The 24,005-nt window shown below is 38.4% G+C and overlaps 1 protein-coding gene across 4 annotated transcripts in view; it reads right to left on the bottom strand.

The window, feature by feature from the left end:
• PTPRG (protein tyrosine phosphatase receptor type G) overlaps positions 1-24,005 on the bottom strand; it is a 725,247-nt gene that overhangs the window by 156,804 nt on the left and 544,438 nt on the right. For all 4 annotated transcript variants that reach the window (XM_034408792.3, XM_087883749.1, XM_034408794.3 and 1 more), the window contains exon 6: positions 17,344-17,410. In XM_034408792.3, the coding sequence (XP_034264683.2) occupies positions 17,344-17,410 (67 nt within the window). The remainder of the gene's footprint in view (positions 1-17,343; positions 17,411-24,005) is intronic.

Here is a 24,005-nt window from a genome sequence, read left to right on the forward strand (position 1 = left end):
AATTGTTGCCTGCAGCCTGTGGAGGACCCACTACTGATTTACACCACCTGCAGTAGCTGACAGATGCAACAAGACTGCCTTAACTTGGGCAAGCTTAGTAGCTATGAATTTTCTATCTACAGATTAACAGTATTATCTTTAGAAATGAATTATTTCAGTTCAAATGATGGGCAATATAATATCTGATCTCTATTTTAGGAGCTCTTTCCTGAGGGCTGCTGGTTGACGGCTCTGCAGTGAGCAATAAATCTGTGTGTCATCAAAAACACACAAGCCAACAAAAATGGTTCTATGGAACTTCCCTAAGGCAGATTCCCTAAGGCTGCATTCAAATATGTTATCCTCATTAACTTCTTGTAACATTTTGTTTGCATGGGTTCCATATGTTCTAAAAGAAAAATTAGAATCATGCAGGAGTATTTTTAAATGCTGGGCCAATACATTATGTAAAGTACAATTCAAATATGCATTACGGTTCTCTGAGAGGGAATCTCATCTTCTGTTTCCAAGGATTTTTTTTCCTGTACCATATGCTGACAGTATTATATTTTAATAATTAATTGTTCATCAAAGAAAAGATGAGCAGGAATGCTAAATTCAAAGTTATTCAAATTGCGAAAATGAATAATGCAAGATTTTTATATTAAATACACACTGAGATTCGTAGTCGACATCTCATCCAGCTCTGCCCGCCTTCCATTTTTAAACACTGTGAACTAAAATATGAATTACCAACCAAGGGAAACATATTTAGACAAAGGAGAGCTTTATTAGAATGCAAACTCAAAGATTCCTCTGATGATTAAATTTTGGTTATCAATTAGGTGGAATTTATTGCATGTGTCTGCAAAGCCACAGTCAATTGCAGAAAATGAAACAGAGAAGAAAGGGTAGCTTCTTTGACAGAATTAAATCTCATTTTTGCATGTATGCTCAAATTCTTGATAGACTCTTCTAAACAGACTGTGTTGGCTAAGTAATGCGAAATAAACCTTTCAGCAGAATATGTAATGTTACTAAGTTTGTAGGAGGAGAGCCATGTTAGACCACTGTGGTGAAAAATCAAGAGCGTGGCAGCATGTTGTCTGATTAACAAATTTTATTAAATGTCACAGCTTTCACGAGCTTACTTCAGATCCACAGAGGGTTTTTTTTAATCATTCATAGATTGTGGTACATTCGTATTTAAGTATAAATGCTATATATGAAGGTGAGTAGTTTGTACCTTCCCCTGAGTATTCGGCTAAAATTCAGCATCAAATGTGCTGTTTTGGAGTGATATGATTTTTTGTGTGTGTGTATAAAATAAGGCACAAAATAGATAGGAAAATAGAAGAGTAAATTATATTTTAAATTTTGGCAAAGGTCAATATAGTAACTTTATTCTTTAACATCCCTATGAATTGACTCCTGGAAACAGTGAATCAAAAATATTGGCCTTGCCCACACTAATGATATTACCAGCCAATCTTTGGAGATGTAAATAAATGGGAAAGAAAGATACAAAAAGGCTGTTACATCTAGTGTACATAGTGGGAAGTTGGGTGACTTTTGGGCCAGTCATTCTCTCTCAGCCCAACCCTCCTCAGAGAGTTGTTGTTGTGGGGAAAATAGGAGCAGGAAGGTATATTGGATATGTTCATCACCTTGAGTTGATACAGTAATAAAGGCGGGAAATAAATAACTCATATGATTTCCTTGTTAATATGTTAAATCGTATCAAAACAAACCAATCTTTACTGTACTTCTATACTAGCTTAAGGGAACAAAGTCTATCTATTAAAAAGAATTACAGAAATAAAGTAAAAAAAAAACCCTAAATATTTAAGGATATTAGTATAAAAGATATCAAAAATGAGAATTTAAAAAATGACAGGTGGGACCATTAGGCATTCTTGAAAGTTTTAAATTCAAAGGGGTTCTTGAAAATACTTTAGTTAAGTAAGATGTGTCATTGATTATTATTTTTAAAAATCTTTGGTTGATAGCTACACATTTGGCTAAACTTCATTATCTGAGTTTATTGACTGAGATGGTGTTTCTTAAATTGTTCTCTTATCCTGGTTGAAATAAATGACTGGCCCTCAATTTTTCTACCTCTAACCTGGGTCCTTAGGAAGTCCCTTAGTTGTAATATTACATCTATCTACAAGTAATGCAACTGATTGCAAAGTCTCATAAGGATGAGTGGCTTCTCATGAGACCTCAGGAACTGCAATCTAGGGTCAGAGCACTGGTCTGATCATCTCAGTAATGTCTATAATTGGGCACAAATTTTTAGGGTTTTAGACAGGAGTCTTTCTTGATCTTGGTTTGAGATACCAGGAATTGAAGTTGGACTCTTTTGCACATAAAGAAGGGACTCTAACACTCAGAATTTGTTTGGAACAGAAAGGCCATTATTTGGAGCTGAGGCAACTTCATACATTCTCTTAATGAGGATAAAGAAACCTAGTGTCAGGGTTCCAAGTAACACCCCCAACAAAAGAAGACTCCAAGGCTAGAAGTTCCTCAAAGTTCCATTTTATTAGAGATGTCATATTGGCACATCTGGGAAAACCTGAATCTGAAAGCTTCCAGGTTTTTCCCACCCAAAAGAAAGCCCAAGTTCCTTCCCCTGCACCCACATGTCCATCACTTAGTCCAATCGTTGCACCGTCCCAACTGGAGATGCCTCCCAGACACTCCACTCCAGGTGCAGGGCCGAATGTCCTTGACTCTCAGAGAAAGGAATGTTATTATGGCTAAATATCTCCACTGCTCTATGCAATCCCCCCTCCCAGTTTCCCACAGCACTAAGTGTGGCAGCCCTGAAAATCAAACAGTCCAAAGTCAAAAAACCAGTCAAAAAACACAATTTAGAGCTATAGAAAAAAGCGTTGAAAGACAGAGCCAAAGACCCACACGCCCGTCCAACTGAAGGACTGAGTCAAAAGCTGGACCTGCCCGGCAACAAGGGCGGGCTTTAATGTTATTGGCTGACTCAGTCCTTCAGCTGATTGGGCGAGCTACCCACACTGGCTGCTGTCTCCACCAACAATGGAGAAAGATGGCCTCTAGGGCTGACATCAAGAAGCACAGGAGATAAAAAAAAGCCTTGATTGTCCCAATCCCATGAAAGTCTTTGGACTAACACATTCATTCTTACATTCACACACACACACACACACATACACACAAAAGTTGGCATGTGGAGGAGGGTCACAATGCACACCCCTATCCAAATTTAATATTGATCTCCAACAGCGACTTCTTCTTCACTGTTAAAAAAAGATGTATGTTTGTAGGTAGATATGCTTGATGATTAATTTTCTATGAGGTCAAGATCAACAATTTGGGAAGTATTATTTATCAGTGGGCATTATCTTTTCTATATTTCAGTACATTGATATTCCTTGACAAAATTGGTCAAGAGATAACTAGTGGATTATAGAGCTTTTTGTCTTCCCAGGCCACTGGTATATTGAAATCACAAGTGGGTAATCTCTGTTTTTAAGTGACAGATGAAGATGGATTCTGGCCAGTTTCCTTTACATGGAAAGCCCAGATCAGGAAAGCAATAACTACTCTTCTATTAACAATCTCAACGGGGATTGTTAAATAGCACAGGAACAAAGAAGCTGTGTGCCTTAATGCTCAAATAACTGTAAGTCAGCAGTTGGCTACCTTAAGCATTTCATGCAACTTCCAAAAATCTTTCCAGTTCTGCTTAGCTTTTTCTTTAAAAAAAATAGCTTCTGCTTATAAAACAATTTAGGAATATGATGAACATGAGTTCATTCCAGAATGCTCTAATGGTTATTATTGCTTCCCAGTTCCATCCTGCATTTGAACTGAATTTTGAAAGCTGAACAGCAACTTATTTCTGGAGGAATGTTTGGCTGAACTATTAAAATAATCACTAACTCACTTCTTACACTATGAAATGAGTGCAAATGTCTTAATACCCAAGACTTAACACTTGATGACTCTTTCGCTTATAGCATCAAGGCTGACATTGGAAAAACTTTATAACACAAAAAAGGAAGGAAAACGTATTTAGTTTAGCCTTGGTAGTGCAGCAGACTAAAGCACTGTTAAGTAACACCAGCCACCTGCAATTACTGCAAGTTCAAATCTCACCAGGCTCAAGCCTTCCATCCTTCCATCAAGCCTGATTCAGCCTTCCATCCTTTCGAGGTAGGTAAAATGAGGACCCGGTTTGTGGGGGCAATAAGCTGACTTTGTATAAATATACAAAAGTATGAAGGCTATTGCTTAACGCATTGTAAGCCGCCCTGAGTCTCCGGAAAAGGGCGGCATATAATCGAACCAATAAATAAATAAATAAATAGTTAGGTCTTGAGCCAACTATTTTACTTGGATTATACTTGGACTATTTAGGTGGGCATATTCCTGGAAGACAGAAACATAACTATGTATGGCCAGAAGTCAGGACCCCCTACTTCATCCAAATATTTTGAACACAAGTAATGTTCAGGTTTCTAAAGCCTGGATCCTCCAGCTGTCTGGACTCATAATTCCCAACCAACATGGTCCAATACGTTGGTTTGAGCTCCGAGCTTGGCAATTTGGCTGCAAACATTTCATCACCATTTGAGGAGACATCGTCAGTGCATTTTGAGTTGTGCTCGTCTGTCAGAACACAGCTCTTTAAATACTTTTTAATGGTATGGTCCAATACATCTGGAGGATACCAAGCTGAAGACGGAAATTGTAAAATATTATTCTAAATAAGAACAAAGAAATAACTGGAGAAATTTTATCTTTGAAGGTTGCTTATGACCCACTTCTTGATTCCGGTTGCAACATGAAAATTAGGAACATTCTGATACGGACGTTTATTAAACAGTATAAACCTATATTGTGGCATGATGGCTCAGTGGTTAAAGATCTTGAGCTTGTTAGCTGGAGAGCTAAAAGCCCAGTTTTGAGAGCCGATACACAATGGGGTGAGTTCCTATTACTTGCTCCAGCTCTTGCCCATCTAGCAGTTTGAAAGCATGCAAATGCAAGTAGATTAATAGGTACCAATAGGTACTTTCAGTGGGAAAGTAACAGTGTTCCGTAGTCCTTTGGCATATAGCCATGCTGGCCACATGACGACAGAAAATGTTTTCGGACAATTGGTTGGCTCCCTTGGCCAAGAAACAAAGATAAGTACCATGTTCTAGAATCTGATACAACTGACAGGGAAACCTTTACCTTTATATATCCACAGTACTCAAATCTAACCCTTTTTATGCATCTGGCATACTATCTGATTGAAGAAGCTAACAACAGTTTTCATATCAGACCTTGGGGAAGCTGTTACCAGTTAAGCTCCCTCAAATTGAACAAGATGTGTTAATGTTCTTGCTCTACAGCATTCTCCTATTTACCATGACTATAGTATTCCAGAGAAATATCAGATTATTCATACTTCTCCATTCTCCAAAAATACAGTTGTCATCTACAGTGCTTATCGTAATCTAGCAAAACATGGACCTGTTCTCTTGAATATCTCGAATTGGCCAGAAAGATTCCATCTCAGCGGAAATTCTTCTACAACACCCAAGCTGCTATTCATCTCCTTCAAGTGTAAAAACTAGATCAGGTAGCTTGGCATAAGCTCTATTCAAAGAGAAACAAGCAGTGCACACAATTAAAAAGTTCCTTTTTTTGTTTTGTGTTGTTCCCCCCCCACCCTTGGGTTAGGATAGATATAAAGATGCAGAAACTTGTTTTAAACATGCAACTGTGTGTTCACATTTTTGGAAGTGTGATAGTCCAGGCCACACAGTGGTGATGGAAAGAACTCTGGGTTCTGAGATATACGTTCATCCACTCAACAACTGTGTCTGCAGCAGCGAGGAGGTTAGGGAGTAGGATGGCAACGTGGGACAGGGGATTCCATTGTGGCATCTTGGAGCCCTATGGCTGCTCTGGTGTGCATCATTTGTACTTGGCCTTTGATAGCAATAGCAATAGCGCTTAGACTTATATACCGCTTCACGGTGCTTTTACAGTCCTCTCTAAGCAGTTTACAGAGTCAGCATATTGCCCCCAACAATCTGGGTCCTCATTTTACCCACCTCGGAAGGATGGAAGGCTGAGTCAACCTTGAGCCGGTTAGGATTGAACCATTGGTAGTCAGCAGAATTAGCCTGCAATACTGCATTCTAACCACTGTGCCATCGCAGCTCTGATTCCTTTCCTTCTGGTTCACCATCACCTTTTGCTGATTGTCTCATTTTCTTTTCAATTTTTATTCTCATACATGGCCCTCCAGAGTCACCTGGAGTCTGGCAGCCTTATAAATATGCTAAATAAATAATTAACTGACACTACACAGTGATGCTAAATACTACACTTAATTACATGAAGAGTATTTTTCCTTGAAATAATTATCTGTGAATTGGGAGATGAGGGGGGTTCTTAACATTCACAGATAAGAATGGGAGAAGATGTAAAATAGCTGCCGATGATGTTTAATGCAATGCTTTTGAAGAACAACCTGAAAATTACTTATAGCTCCAAAGGGGTTATTTGTCTGGTTAATTTAACTCTTTTTGTTTTTGTTTCAAATTTAACAAGGGCCTGCCCCCTCCCCTTCTCTCTCTCTCCCCCACACTTTTCTTTCTTTCTTCTTCAATCATTATTACTCAGATTTCCTTTTTTGTTTTCTGCTGATTCATCAGGAAGGAAAATGTGTGTGAGTGTGCACTTGCATATTTCTGTGTGCCAGAGTTGTTTGTGAAGGAGAGACAGAAAAGCTGCAGGTGTGAGTTAGGCAGCCATATAAAATGATATCATAAATATACACATTCATTTTAATTATTAGGTATTAATTCAACATATTTTTCTTGTTTGTTGTCTGTTTGTGGAATAGCTTCTGACAGGCATGTGTGTGTGTGTGTATGTGGAAAGAGAGAGATGTATTTACACACAGGTGTTATGTGTGTATACAGAAAGAAAGAGACATGCATATATGTACAGCTGTGTGTGTGGAGACACAGAAATGTTTGTGTGTGTACATATACACATTTATACTGAGAAGCCTTCAAAATTGCTTTCATCTGGAGCTAGCAATCCTAAATGGGTAGGCTGAGCATTCAGTCTGATTTTTGTTGGAGTTTATAACATTCTTTCTGTATATTCATTTTTCTTTATAGTAGGGAGATTATTTTAAATTTTGGCTCATCATCTTTTTGCACTGGGTAGCACAACCATTTGTAGACTAGCCCTCCTCTTTCCTACTATACCATTTTTAGGTTACTTCTCTCTTGTCATGTTATGTCAGTCCTCTTGACAACTTTTGCTTTTACTCTTTCATCCCACATCACTTCAGGTTGTCTGCTTCTGCTGGAATTCAACCCCAAAATAAGATTAAAAGAAGAATATTTCACTGAATTCAATAAAAATTGTTCTTAGTAAAGGTCTAGGGATCTAATAATAAAACAGTACATTTTGACTGACATTCCCTAGGAACTGTGTTCAGATTGCAACTGTAATTGGTAGCCCGAGGTTTCTCCAGCTGTGGTAACATAATAATGAAAAATTAAGATTATGTGAATTGGTTGATTATAGTTGCAGATATTGTTCCCCCCACCAAAGTACGGAATGCTTACAGATTAAGATCCCAGACAAAATCAATGTATAACCACAAAGACTTTGCGCACTCCATTTATTTTTCCTAATTACCAGAACTCTGGGCATTTTCAAAAACCACTGAAGCTTGCATTATTTTGAAGTGCCTCCATTAAGGTTTCTAACAGAAAATTAATAAGCATTACTGAAGTTCCATTAACCATTTTTTAAAAAAATGACCATAAAATTAAGGCAATAACTTCAGTCTAAATGGACCAAGTTATTATACTAAATCTTGTCCTGAAAGTAAAGCTTCTTGGCTTCTTGGTGGGCATTTGAAAGAATGAAAAAAAAATTGGTATTATCCACTTTCTATTTTTTTTTCAAGTTCTCATCTAGTTTAATTAATATGAAACTAGAAATGTGTGAAGACTGATGAAAACCGGTCCTTATTTTTTTAAGCTTGAATAGCAAAAGAGAAATGCTATAGATTAAAAAATCTCACTCTAAGCTACACTCACTCTCAAGTTGGTCAATTAGTTAAAAACATTACCTTAATGGTCCAGAATCTGGACTATTTCTTTCCCGAGTTCCATTAATGTGATAATAATGAGTTATAAACTATTAAGTGATCTGGCGCCAGACTTCTAAGGCGTTCCTCTTTCCAAGTTACATGATCTCAGACTGACTCCAATCAATTCTGGATCGGTGTCCTTCTAACCTCAGGACATGCAACAGCTCAAGCTTGGGTGACCTCTAGAAGTTATATAAAAACTGGGACTTAACAGAGATAGATCTTGTAAAATGGGATTTGATCAAGGTTAACTGGCTATTTTAAAATGAACAATTTTTTACCTATTCTAGGCAGCTTGTAAATTGGATGAGGTGAGCTATAAATCAAATTAAATAATTGCACTGATGCAGTAAGTTTGCAGTAAGCTCGCAAAACGTATGGCTCTCCAAACAGCAGAGAACTTTTAATTCTCTCTTCCTTTTCTGCTAAAGTCAAATAGCTACATTAAAAATTGTACATTTCTCAATTTTCATTGGAGTTTAATAAACATTTTCAAATCTGTTCTTAACACAGACCAATACACTGCCACTGGAAGGGACTGGCAATGTTTATTCCAGGTTCCTAGCCACATTGGATATTAGGGTTTTGTAAAATTTGTATACAGATTTATACTTACAACTATAATCTAAAGTTACAACTGCAATGGAACCTATCTGATTTAATGACCTTTTTTGGTGATTGTTATGTGAACACCATGGTTATTAAGTAAACCAATGGTTTGCTATCGGTACGATTTTTGCCAAAAATCAGAAATGTTGCTTTTTGGCAAAACATTCATAAAATATAGTCATATGACTGTGGGATGCTGCAAACAGCCATAAATGTGGCCTGGCTACTGACTGCTGGAAGTGCAGTCATGTGACAAAAACTTTAAATCCATTGTAAATATCCCCCAGGGAGGTCCATCCGAACTGTGCTAAGCGACTAGTCATAAACCAAGTGTCAGGTTTCGATGCTATCTCAAAATAAATGAACTTCCAAACTGCCGATCTATAAGGAAATTTTCTCTTTATTCGAGCACAGCAACCTGACTCTTCGCGGTCAGTACTGACCTTTGCCCCCCAATCCCTCCCTTTCCGATCCCCAATTCTCTGCTTCTCATTGGCTATCTTCCAAGTCACTTTCCTGATTCCTTTCTTCGTCAGGTCACAGGAATGTCTCCCCCTCCCCATCTCCGAGGAGACCGAATCTTCAAAGGGATTTAGCAGGCAAAAGTTCAGGCTTCTCCTCCCTTTTCTATGTCAGTTCTGAGACGCTGACACCAAGGACCATCGATATAGCTAAAGGACACTGAAATAATGCCACTATCAGGACAAAAAATTGGAAATATGGCTTACTAAACTTAGCTGACATTCAAAGCAGGCATATAATGGACAGCAATATACTACCAGTGGCACCTTGCTGTTTTGAGCAAGCAATTCAGTTGTCTGCAAATATAAAGCTAGTAGCATTTATTACTGCTTTTATTATTAATATAAATATGCCAATTATCATGTTTTCCTACTTGTCCCTCAAAGCTATATCAAGCTAAAGTCTTCCTGGACCAAATGTAATTACGTTTCAAATAGTAAAGTTATAATTTTACAATAGTTGTCTATATATCAGCCTTGCAGCAATATCACTAAGCCTATCCACTTAAAAGTCCAAGTGGTTTGAAAGCTAAAAGAGGAGAACTCACTTATGAAACAACTCTTGCTATTATCAATACATTTTCTTCTTTCAACATCTTGCCTTCAATGGGACCTTGAATTGACTACTCTTTTTCTTCTGCTTTTTATCATGTAACTGTGCATATTTATCTAGCCAACTGTGTATTTGGATCTTATAAGCTCTTTGTCTCTAACTCTGTGGGATATTTCTGGAATTCGAGGGCTGAAAATGCTGGCAAGTAATGTTTGGCTACCTCTTTCCCGTTCTGTCATTAATCCAGGAGTGGGAGGCGGTGGGAGGAATTTAAGCAAGTCTGAAGTACTATCAGTCAAAAGATGATGCATTTGCAGGATTTGTCCATGGACATGTAACTTCCAAGGTTCTCTCCATCACAAAGATTCAATGATTCTATGAAGTCTGAAAACATATATTTCATATTCTGCAATTGCATTTCTTCTCCAAATGCTGCCCCAAACTAAAAAAAGTTTGCATTCTTTTTTAATATCACACAAATACCCCCTTATTAATGGGTGGCACATTAATGGGGCTTTTTTGAGATATACTTTTTTTATGGAAAAATATAAAAATCAAAATGGGGCTATCAGCGTTCCAAGTAATGCATCCATAGAAAGCAGAACTCCAAGGGAGATAGATTCCTTAAAGAACAATTTTATTGGATACATCATATTGGCACAACTGGTGAAAACCGACTCTGAATGTTCTCACAGTTTTCACCTACTTAAAGAGAAAGTTTTTCCCCTTTTCCTAAACCATCAGTCACATGGTCCAATGGAGGTGCTGGCCAGTTTCTCGTTTACTTCGCTCCTCCTCTCCCAGCTACCTGCTGGAATGATCTTGGTTCCCACAGGAAAACCTTTTGTTTTGACTGCAAAACCCCAGTTAACTATTTCCTTTCCCCTCCCATCTAGTGGCAGCACTGAAGCCTCAAAGATGGTCCCAGCCAGGTTCGTTTCAGGGGCAGGTTATTTAAAAGAGGATAATATTTGAAATAGAGGAAACCTTTTGGTAATGATGCAAATTTAAAGTCTGTAGTTGGTTATTTGAGGAGGGGTCAGACTCCAGAGATATGTTGGTGAATAAGAAATAAAACTTTTAAAACTTAAAAAAAAAGAAAGAAAAGAAATAGACTGTAGATGGATCAAGGTTGTATCATCTAGACTAGACTGAAGACACAGACCAGGGGTGAAATCCAGCAGGCTCTGACAGGTTCTGGAGAACCGGTAGTGAAAATTTTGAGTAGTTCAGAGAACTACCACCTTTGGCTGATCCCAGAGTGGGGAGGGAATGGGGATTTTGCATTATCCTTCCCCTGGAGTGGGGTGGAAATGAAGATTTTGCAGTATCCTTCCCCTGCCACACCCACCGAGCAACATCACACCCACCAAACCACGCCCATAGAACCAGTAGTAAAAAAAAATTGGATTTCACCACTGACACAGACAAATAGTGGCTGGTGCTGCCAAAACGTTTTTTAGGACTTCAGAGAAAATTGCTAATCTGGTGGTTCAACAGAATGGGATGAAATTGTGAAAACTAAACTTTAATTTTGAGGACTACTGTAAAGCTGCAGTACCTTTAAAAGGTATCAGTATTATGTTTGAAATATAAGAGGCTGAATTCATTTTTGCAACATTTTTCATTTATGTTTTAAAGAATTCCCCTCCCAAACTTTTGAAGACCAGCAGCCTTACTGAGCACTTGCTTTCTCAGAAGGAAAATCAGAAAGTGGAACCAAGCATCATGAGACATTGTAGTAATAGTAATTTAAAGATAGGGCTTATCCCAGACACACTGAACAGTAAAACAGCTTGTTAAGAATGGAACAGCTGGTATTTCCTTATATATGGAGTGGGGGGGGGATGATATTTGGTCTAATACTGACAACAGCTATGTTATTTGCTGCCAAAGAAAAACCAGAACTGTAGATATTTCCAAAGTTTATCTGATCCAATCCTTTTGCATGCTCAGAATTTGTACCCAGAGAAATCCCAGTTTATAGAGCACAGCCCTTAAAACAAAGCAAAGTTTGATCTGAAGGGAGATTATTAGGGATGTGCAGTGAAGGGACATAATAATAATAGAATAGGTAGAATTAGTGGGACATAATAGTAGAGTCAATAGAATTGGTTTGACTTGCTGTTTTGCTTCTGTAAGAATTGCTTTGCTAAGAATTAGAATTGCCTCTGCCATTTGCTTCTACCAATGATCTCACCTCTGTGTTATCTTGTTTTTCTGTACCACTCTGCGCCTGGTGGATATCTCAAGAAGCGAGGTTGCTAGGTGCTCAGCCCCCCTGCTCCTGTTCCTTGCTGCACAGCCAATGCAGGGCTACAAGGAGGGCATGGGCCAGGGAACCAGAATTGGGTACTAAGCTGATGTCTCTGAGGGTATAAAAGGACACCATACCTTCTCCAAGGTGTGGCTATTCCTAACATGCATTGTATCTGTATGTTCTCGATATAGTCCCACCCGATATTTTGTTTTTGGCCATAAATAAAATCTGCTTCTTTTTGCAAGCCTCATCTTGAGTCTCTCTCTTTGGTGACTCAAGTACATTTTGGGAACTTACAGCAGTAAAACTGTATTTTATTTATATCTATTCTATTTTAAATGTATCTCATTTATGCAAAGTGTTATGGAAGATGGCAAGTATTTTGTTCTGTGGTTGATAAGAACCAGTATCAAATTCCTGGAGGAATTCAAAACTTCTATTAGTCTGAGGACCACAAAGGTTTTATGAGTCATGTGGAGAATCAAATTCCAAAAATGTGTGAAGCCAGGATTTGACTCTTTGGAGGTGTATATGGAGTTTTTAAGAGGAGCAATTGGGTGCTTTAAGTCTTATGGCAAGCATTCTCCCTTTTAAAAACATCTTAGCACTCCCAGCTGTTTAAATTTCATCCATGCTGGGAGTCACAAGACTGGATGACAGTGAGGGCCCTGAAAGTTCATTTTGTACACCAGGAAATACTCAAAGCTGATTCACACTTATCAAACTGTGAGTGTTGCTTTCTGTTCAACACGGTAATGCCTTGGGAAGATCTGAAAACACATCAACGTCTTACATTGGAGATCCACCCTGGTCCATTTTGTGCTTCATCATATGTTTCTAATTTGCTTTTAATGATTCGAGACATTCAAAGAAGCACACATTAATAATATAAGTGAAGCAGACACAGAATGTACAATCCCATAACACAGGAGAAGCAAGCATGATAAATGTGAAGGAATGCCATACAATACATGAAATTCCAAAATCTGCGGCCATAGTAATTACACATGGATAAATGGCACGCAATTACAAACACCTGCCGAACATAGGAAAACACAGGGGGAAAAAACTTTTAAGCATTACTTTCTACTTCAGTTCTATTGTTTCTCATATTGTCTGTTTTTGTTCACATAAGCTCCTAGTCTAATTCCTGGAAAATTAAACTTAATGGAACATTGGAATTCTAAGAAACGGATCCCTAGAGAAGAGAAAAAAGAAATGTTTTCAGTGGCAGTTAATTCTGCATTGATCTTTTTATGTTGACATATCTCTATCATCATTAAGCTGGTGACAGTGTGAAGGACACAATTATTTATGTTCCATCAAATTAGTCAGTAATTCAAGTCCCTGACGAAATAGCTCTCACTCCTGCGGAATGTGATTCTAACATTATCAATCTTTCTTATTATCTAAAAGGGCACAGCAAAGTGAGAGAACTTTGACAAAAAAAGAGATGGTCACAAGACTACCATCTTGTAGTGATACATACATTTTTTAGATTTTTTTTTTTTAAATCCCACCTTTATTATTTTTTTATAAATAATTCAAGGCTGAGAATCTAAGAAATATTCCCTCCTATTTTCCCCACAACAAAAACAAACTTGTGAGGTGAGTTGGGCTGAGAGAGTGACTGATTCAAAATTACCCAGCTGACTTTCATGCCTAAAGTTGAACCAGAACTCACAGTCTTCTGGTTTCTAGCCTGGTGTCTTAACCACTTGATCAAATTGGCTCTTTTTATAAGTGGCATATTTTGTGCAGTTCTCTGGCTGAGATCGTTCTGGCAGTAAAGAGAAGGGAAGAAATCCCAACTACTAGGGTAACTATGAAAGAGCCTTCCAAATATTCCCACCAGATATACTGGATTTTAAAACCAGTTTTCTATTATCTATTATAAACCTATTAAGGAAACAATAAAAATGACCTTGCCAAAGGGGAAAAACCACAACAGTTAAAAGTAAGGAACTCAAACTCAGTATCGAGCTCATACACCATGTTGGACCAGTAGTTTTTTAAAATAGTCTGGTCTTCAACACTTCTTGAAGGATAGGAGAGTTGGAACTATACAGATCTTTGGAGTTTTTCCAGAGGACAAATGAAATGGTATGAGAATATATACGTCAGGCGCAAGCCTAGAGACTAGATAGCGAAATCTAGCTATATAGGACTTTGCTATCTAGAGACTAGATAGCAAAGTCCTATCCTTTATTAGCTTACATCTAATAGACAAAATCTTGCCAAACTAAAGCTATAACTTCCTAAGCTACTATATAAATATTGAGGTATTCAAGAAAGAATCAAGAATCAAGCAAGTGTAGAAACAAATAATCTGATTTATTCCAAAAAAGGACATTATATATCGTTCTGAACTATTTGAATCTAAAAGTACAATAAAGGAAACAATCAGCCAATTCTTTGGCCATGTGCTTAGAATCAATCCTCCCTTCCAAACAGAATGGACTTCAATTCTTATAATTTCCAGGCACAATGACTATTGGATTCTGCAATCAGTCAAATTAAAGAACATATTTCTTTTTCTTAATTAAACATGAATAGAGCTTGACCTTTTTAAAGAGATTTTCTCTCTTTACCACCCTCACATTTAACTGAAGTCTTTGTAGTCTTATTTATATGCCGGCCACAAGGTCATGGACAAGGAAGCAAATTGCAATACTTGACAGGCTAACATTATTCCCCATTGATAAGCAAGCTAGGAGGGAGGAAACAGTAGAAATTAAGCCTCCATCATCCAGCATGACGACAGCAAAAACAACACAGCTAATTACAAGTGGGAGACGGCTGGAAGGGCCTATTACACGCGCAATGGCCAAATTGATTAATGGCATATAAAGGCAGAAATCTCTGTAATGGTGGTTTAATACTCTGAGGATGTCAGCAGATGATTGACGAAAGCTTAGTAAAATAAAATGTTAATTATTTTAAAATTTTAAGTTCCGGAGCTCACAGGATGTTTGCTTCTTTTTAATATACATATACATATACATATACATATACATATACATATACATATACATATACATATACATATACATATACATATACATATGTTGTGTGGGTGTACATGGTTTTTTGTGTGTGTGTGTATGTTGTATATATATAGTCCTTCATTCAGTTATAATTGGGACTGGAAACTGGCTAAGTGAAATGATTGCTAAGTGAAACATTATGATTTTATGATTGTACTTCAGCTTTCCTTTGCTTTACAGACCTGTGAATATCATAGATGGAAGGACTGGTTGCAAAGTTAATTCTTCATCATCGTCATAACTGCAAATAGTTGCTAAACAAGGCAGTCATTAAATGAGGACTACCAATATCCCTTTCCCAGTCAGACTGATATATGTGCGGAGAGTTCTGGGATTGAGGAATTATAAATAAAAAATTTCACAAGGAGAGAAAGGCATACAAAAGACACATTACTATGTTCTAGGAATTTTTTCTCAAGACAATGAGGTAGATTTGCAAAATACAAGTATAATTAGGCACCAATACATATTCCAGCAGCAGATGGAAGTGGAATGGGATCATTTTAGTAATCTAGGAATAGACTGAGCCTATAAACACAAAACAGACAAGTTGACACAACTAAAATATTCCAGGTCACGTAAACAATAGACACAATTTCTTCATCAAATCATAGAATCACCAAAATTGCTCTTTTCACTTTTTCTAACAGATTCTTCTGCTGCCCAGCAGGCACAAGATAATAATATCTATTTCTGAAGAAAATAACATAGTGTTTAGCTCAGTGTCTAGTTTTTACTTTAAAACTTAAGACTGATATATATAAATAGCAACAAACCTATAGGAAATTCCATAAATGAAGAACTTGGTGTTACATTATCATTTAACTCCAAATTTTTATTGCCAGTAGATTTACAACACTCCAAGTTGTAACATTAAAAGGTTTTGAAAGGAAAGCAATTAATCTGGAAACCTTTTTAATCTACCACTAAAAACTGGTTTTAGGTTTCCAGTCAAGAAGGGGGGGAGGGAAATGTTGTTAAGCTCTGCATCTCTCTAAATGTCTAAAAACAATCTCCTTGAAAAGGAGTGAAAATAGTGTTTAGATGGAACTGAGATTCATTACAATCTCCCAGTCTTTTCTTGCCAAAAGTAATGGAATGATTAATACTTTGCAAATCATTACATTAAAAATCTGACAAAGCTGATTTTGACACAGCTTTGCTATAATTGCAAATTATGAATTACTGGTAATAAGACTTTCAGGATATTTCTTTTTTTTTTTTTAAATAGAAATTTGTGATATGCTGTATTTATTTCATTACTTATTCCAATTCATCCTTTGGATCAGGGGTGAAATGCTCCCGGTTTGGACCGGATCGCCTGATCCAGTAGCGATGGAGGCGGGTGGTTTGGAGACTCGATAACAAAAATCCCTGCACCCCCCCATGCCCAGCTGAGCCGCATGATCATCAGAGAGTTTTTTTAATTTTTAAAAGCATTTTTTCTACAACTTCTTTGGCTGAAAAAATGCTTTTAAAAGTAAAAAAAAAAAGCCTCTGATGATTGTGTGGCTCAGCTGGGATCGTCAGAGGTTTTTAAAAACATTTTTTCTACAACCTCTTCGGCAGAAGAGGTTGTAGAAAAAATGCTTTTAAAAGTTAAAAAAAAAAAAAGTTGGCCATGCCCACCCAGTCACATTACCCACACACACACCAAGCCATGCCCACAGAACCGGTAGTAACAAATTTTAGATTTCACCACTGCTTTGGATTATATGCATTAGACTAAGAGAACGGGTTACATTTATGCCACTGACGGAAAGATATTCTCCTAAATTTTATCCTGAGATCTGTGGAAATTAAAGATCCATTATCGGCTCTGTAAAATTGTAAAGACAAATATTTCAGAAAGAAATAGAAAAATTAAGCACTTATTTTTCAGTTATTTTCACAAGATCAATGTTCAGCAAACCGAATATTATCTGAAAGCACAAAATATAAGAAATATGCTTATCTGGCTTTCTTTGCAAAAAGAAATCTCCTAAATGAAATATTCCAAATGAAAGCTAAGAAAGGACCCCTTTTAATATTAGTCCAAAGCTATTTCAGATAATACATGTGACCGAGATTTATAGCATCTGAATAACAGCTTCAACACCCTCAAATATAATTACAGGAGACATATACAACTCAGGTTGTCTTTTGAAAAGGTGATCCACTGTGGGTCTCCTACTCTTCTTAGCCCAAGTGAACTTTAAGAAACTACTTACCATGATGTACGACCCCCTTCAGCCCATGGATAATAGGTTCAAGTGCTGGATTGTCCCTCTGACTGACCTAGATGTAAAGGATACGTGCTTGGTTAAATTTATTATGGCATCAGACAAAAGAATCTCACTGCAGTCTTCCATAAGAAAGGAGGAAAAAGCGAAAAAGATACTCTGGTCAAGTTAACTTATTAGTTCACATCTTTAAGATAATTTCTTCTCAGCAGACAATGAATGTTTAAGCTGGATAATGCAACATAGCAGACAAAAGAGGCTTAAATAGAAATAGAAAAATAACACTTATATTTATTTATTTATTTTATTTTATTAAATTTGTATGCCGCCCTCTCTCTCAAAGGACTCAGCGCGGCTCACAACAATAAAAAACACATAAAATTCAGTATTCAAATATAGAAACCAATACAATCCCCTTAAAAAACCCCTTCAGTCCAATCCGGCCAGGCCAAATAGCCATGTTTTGAGGTCACGGCGGAAAGAGCGAAGGTCAGGGGCCATCCGGAGCTCCAGGGGGAGCTGATTCCACAGAGTAGGTGCGCCCACAGAGAAGGCCTGCTCCCTGGGAGTCGCCAGCCGACACTGTCTGGCTGACGGGACCCCAAGGAGGCCCTCCCTGTGAGAGCGCACCGGGCGATGGGGAGCTGTTGCTGGCCGCAGATGGTCCGCCAGGTATCCCGGGCCTAAGCCATGTGGGGCTTTATAGGTAATTACCAGCATCTTGAATCTCACCCGGAGGTCAACCGTTAGCCAATGAGGTCCCGCAGGAGGGGTGTAACATGAGAGTGTCGGGACACTCCCATCACTACCCGCGCGGCCTAATTCTGCACCAGCTGAAGCCTCCGGGTGGTCTTCAAGGGCAGCCCCATGTAGAGAGCATTGCAGTAGTCGATCCGGGAGGTGATGAGTGCATGAGTGACTGTGCGCAGGTCATCATGGTCCAGGTAGGGGTGCAATTGGCGCACCAGACGAATCTGAGCAAATGCCCCCCTGGTCACGGTCGTAACATGGTCGTCCAGAGTCAACCGTGAGTCCAGTAGGACGCCTAGATTGCGCACCCTTTCTACAGGGGGCAACACCTCACCCTCTATAGCCAACGATGGAATATTCTCCTGGAACCATGATGCCAGTATCCAATATACTACTCTGTAATGCTTTACAGCCCTCTCTAAGCAATTTACAGAGTCAGCATATTGCCCCGGACAATCAAAAAGTCCTCATTTTTACCGACCTCGGAAAGGTGGAAAGCTGAGTCAACCTTGAGCTGGTCAGCATTGAATTCGTAGCAGTGGGCAGAGTTAGCCCGCAATACTGCATTCTAACCACTTTGTTGCCACCATGGCTCTTGAATCAAAAGAAAGTCCTAAAAGTCATTAAAATATTAAGCACATCATCACATACAGTAGTACAGATGAATACTTAACAGTGCTCCAGTTACTTCTTGCTTAGCTACACATAAAAATACCTTAGTATTTTATTTAGCTTTACTTGGAACAATTTACATCCTGAAACCATGCTTTTAACACCATTAAACAGTACCACCTGCCCATTCTGGGACCTTGGGTAGGTGGATAAAAATGCCAAATTCAGTCTAAACATCAGGCTGACTATGCAACCAACCACAATAAACATATTGTAAACAATTGCAGTAAGAATGTACAACTCAAAGCAACTTTATGAGCATTGTGTATAAACAAGGGCTAGGACATCTGGCCATGCACAAATGCATCCCTGGCAGTAAAACATACTTGGCATCCAGTTTCTGAGAGGTCTGTGGAGAATGGACAAACTTGATAAAATGCATAAAAGGTATGTTCACCAAGTGCAATGGAGGGTAAGGATTGGGAGGTTCTAGGTATGACACTTTTTAGTAAATTTGAAAACAGAGAAAGTACACACTACATTTTACGTCGTCATCATTTCCTATGCTACATACAACATTTTCTGCTAATGATAAGGACATTTCTGGCATATTTCGGCCTGTATGCCACAAGTACAACTAAAGCCATTCCAAAGCATGCAAAATTAGGATTTCTAATCCAGAGATTATCTTTATTGTGAAGACAACATGCTGTTGTTTCTTTCTATTCCACTAACTAGGAAATATATGTACTGCACTGACACCTACTTAACATATCCTTTCATTCTTCTGCTACCGTATTAGCAAAATGTAATCATTTCCCATATGCCACTATAGTTGGTAGAAGAGAGAATTAGGTATAGGTGTGACCATCCTATTTCGGTGCTACGAAGCAGGCATTACATATAGTGCACAGTATTCATTTGTATCTCATTCATAATTCATGAACACAATTGTGTCTACATTGACATCTCTCCTACCCCATCTATTTGTACAAAGATATGAGGGGATGTGAATGTAAAACAGAACAGATAAGACCCACTCAAAGCAATCACAGAGACAGAAGGATTTGTCCTGGAAGATTACCGCTTATGCAGCACACAGAAAAATACCTTAAAAACATCTCTAAGAAGAATCAATAAAGAAGTGAGAATTGAGGCACTACACACAGAATGAAACAAGGTGCATTTTATGCATTTGTGGGATTGTTACTTTTAATAAAAATGACAAAAGTAGAGTTGACCCATGGAAATACTAGCCACATTCCTTTTATGTACATGATCCATGTACAAAAGGGGGCAGGGCTTGTATTGTAATGGAGTCACAATGTTTTGATATCCCCTGTATATGTCTCTCTCCTTCCCTTCCTTGACCCCTTTGTGCTTGCATTTATAGTTTTACGTAATGAACAACAACAGTGGTAAGGCTGCATTTCTTTGTATCTTTCTTGAACCTCTCTCTGGATAAATGATAAGTAGAGCTGAAGGTGTAATAAAGACCCCCACCCCTTTATGATCCGCTGTGTGAAACTGCACACTTGATTCTTGCACAGAAAAAGATTATTCACACCTTGAATGTAATCCCTTGCTCAGCAGATCTGATCAATAGTGGAATTGCAAGAATCTAGAAATCCATTAAGCCAGGCTTCAATAGTTACAGAGGGAAAAAAAAGAGGAGAAATTGTTAAGAGGGAAGAATGAACATTTATATATATCATTTATATGTGCACATAATTCACTTGGATGGAGACAAACGAATAACTTACCAGACTCAGTACAATGTAAAAATAAACACGGCTTTCGATTTAAAAGCACCGTTACCCTATTTCCATTGCTAATAAGACCTTCCCACTTTAGGGTAACCGGCACAAAGGCAAAACGAACTGGTAGTGTTTATTTGCTAATCATTTCTATGATTAGCTTCTATTTTCGTTTCTCAGCAAACGTACTGCTATTCTAGGCAGAGTAAAGAGGTAGCATTTGGTGTGCTGAATACAAACAGCAAGCAATGTACAACTTACAACTAAGTATCTTATCGTTTAACTCAGGGGTGGGTTCTATTTACCTTTACAACCGGTTCACAACGGGATCGAAGCTTCTGCGCATGCGCAGATCACCGATAACGACATCCAGGGCGGTGGGCGGGGCCTCCCACCGGTTTTACTACTGGTTCTTGAGAACCGGTCTGAACCAGGGGCAACCCACCACTGGTTAAACTGATCCTATTATAATTTAATGCACAATGAATGATGTTCAAGTTTTTTTTTTTATTATTACTTGCAGTCAAAATGACAAATGGACAGATTATATTGTAGAGGTTATTTGGGGATCTCAGAAAGCGGCACCAGGATCCTGGATTGAGATAGTCCTTTGAGCTGGCTGAGAGAAAAACAATGGCCCTTCCTCATTTACATGTTAAAATGTTATAATTTAAATAATAATATTAATAAAGCTGTTAAAGGGAGTATATAAAAAGCTTTCTGGAGATTGAGATGTTTGACTAGGTGATGAAAAGCTATCACTCTGTGAATTGATCAGCGCACATGGAAGAAAATATCCTAATATGGATGCCAATCTGGTGAAGGCTCAGCTCTGTAATTTTCTAGCCTTAACATCCGAAAAGAATGGGAGATATAGTTGCAGTCCTCTGGAGGGCTAAGGTAGAGAGAGGGGTAACTGGCATAAAGTGCTATTGATTCAAGTCTACTGAAACATGGCGTTCTATTAAGTCATAAAATATTCAAAAACAGGCTGTGCTATTGTTTGAGGTGGGTGCAGCAGGGAAAGGAGAAAACAGCAAAAGAGAGTTTCTTTAAAGTTCATTCCTCCAATAATTCCATTAGATAAAAAAAAAAAAAAGGAAACAAGGCTTAAGAGCTGCAAAACAGATCTTTAGCTAGCTTCATTGCCAGCTGGAAGGGAAGGAATCAACTGTAAGTTATTGAAAAGACATGAGAGTAAAAAAAAAAAAACGCACAGATTTTTTTTTTTATTCTGAATTATCGCCAACCACAATCCAAAGAAAGAAACATACAAGGACATCGAGATGGAGAAAAAGCAGAATACCAGAACAGGCACGTCTTCCTAGCTTCTCCAGAAAGGCAAACATATTTGCCGATATTGAGTTCTACAATCACCTCAGATTTAGTAGGAAAAACGCACCCACTGCTCTAGTAGAAGCGACTGCTTCTCAGAGGTAGGATTTTGGCCAACGAGAATGCTGAAAGGAACATGACATAAGGCTGCCATCAGTAGGTTAAGTAGACTCCCTTGATTGTAAGACTGAAGAAAGATGCTTGCAAGTGGGCTTTGGGAAATAGACAATCCCTCCGCTCCACTATGTCCTCAGTTGTGAGAAAGTATTATCGTTCAGTTCAATGAGCAGCCACGGTTGGTGACAATCCCCCTTTTTTCGCCAGCTGGTTATGAAATACGTGATTCTCTCCCAACACCACACTAAAGATTCCGACTGTTTTCGGTGAGTCATAAATTGCGAAGCAATTGCTTTCAAGCCCATTAAAAGGGCTCCGTTATGGGATTATAAAGCATTTCACAAGAGGCGAAAAGAATGCTATCACCTAGTCTATCAAACTCTGAAAGGGCAGGCATTTTTCTACTCTCAAAGAGATGGCTATAATTTTGTGAAGCTTTCCTCCCAGAAGTGAATTATAATTTACTTTTCTTTCACTATGCAACATTTGGCCCTTGACTTGGAAACCAATAATCTTCCATCTTTCAAATCTTACCCATCTGCTAAGGATAAGAGCCAAGACAACTGCCATGCCAAGAATAGGGGGGAAACCAGCTGCTTGCTGAGTAGCAATGCAGTGATATTCCAAGACTCTCTTTTGAAAACTCTACCCGGCCTTTTCTTAAGACATAAGTGGGAAACCTTTTCAGCCCATAGGACTTCATCAAGCTCCATGGCAGGAGCTGCTTGCATGCATAAAAAAAATGCAAATTTATTTATTTGGCAGTATTTATATTCCCCTCCCTCTCTTACCAATGTCTTATGAACTCATCTGGAACCCCATGGCTTCTTACAAAAAAAGCAGCAACATAAACAGGGCAAGAAGAAAGGCAAGCAATAATAATAATAAGAAGAAGAACAACAATAATAATAAATAAATCCTCAATCTTTTTCCCACTGCATTTTGTGACCCTGCAAGGATTCTTGCTGCCTTGAGCAATGAAAAAAAAAAACTGTGAAAAATTGGGCAGCACATTGGGAAAAGGGAGAAGGAGGTGTTTCCCTTACCCAATGACCAATGTCTGAGATCAGTGCTTCTCCACTGCCAATGGTAGGATCGTTAGAAACAGGATCGCTAGGAGATGGGAAGATTTGTTCCCAGGAATCCTGCTGAAATGCTTCTCCATTAGTAAAATAAGCTCCATTTAAAAAACTACAACAACACTGAAATTTAATATTTGCTGGTGGCCGGATTCCATCTATCTATACACATACATAAACTCATATGTATTCATATGTATTCATATGTATTCATATGATAGTTCAATAGTTACTTGAGGAACTATTATTTCTAAGGTTTAATTCTCATCTTATTCACAAGCATTAACACCAGGGAACAGCTACCTTAGCTACCTCAGAAGCTGCAGATCAGTGGTGGGTTGCTCCAGTGGTGAAATCCAATTTTTTTTACTACCGGTTCTGTGGGTGTAACTTGGTGGGCGTGGCAGGGGAAGGATACTGCAAAATCTCCATTCCCACCCCACTCTGGGGCCAGCCAGAGGTGGTATTTGCCGGTTCTCCGAACTACTCAAAATTTCCACTACCAGTTCTCCGAACTGCTCAAAATTTCTGCTACCGGTTCTCCAGAACCTGTCAGAACCTGCTGGATTTCACCCCTAGGTTGCTCCCCGTTCGGTCTGGTTCTATAGACCAAACCGGCGGGATGCTCCATCCACCCACCACAATGTCATCATGGGTGATCTGCGCATGCGCAGAAGCTTCTGCACGTGCACTCCCACTGCGAATCGGTAGTAAAGGTAAGTAGAACTTACCCCTGCTACAGATGCTAGATAGATAGACAGACTGACAGACCATACATACATAGGTTTATATTTTGAATACAGGGCAAGTGAACTAAAGCAATCTCTCAGGAATCAGAGGGAGTTTTAGCCTGTTCATCAATTTGTAGCATCAGTGCTAATAAATGTAAAAGTTTAAACTTAAAAGAGTGGAAACACTAAGAAAGATCTTTCTGAAACATTTTTTGAAGGAAAGAGTGGAAAGTGCTGTGATGAACACACAAAATTGCGCTGCAGCTGGA

The sequence above is a fragment of the Pantherophis guttatus genome, chromosome 2 (genome assembly GCF_059756535.1).
Source record: "Pantherophis guttatus breed Tessera chromosome 2, ASM5975653v1, whole genome shotgun sequence".
NCBI classification, from domain to species: Eukaryota; Metazoa; Chordata; class Lepidosauria; order Squamata; family Colubridae; genus Pantherophis; species Pantherophis guttatus.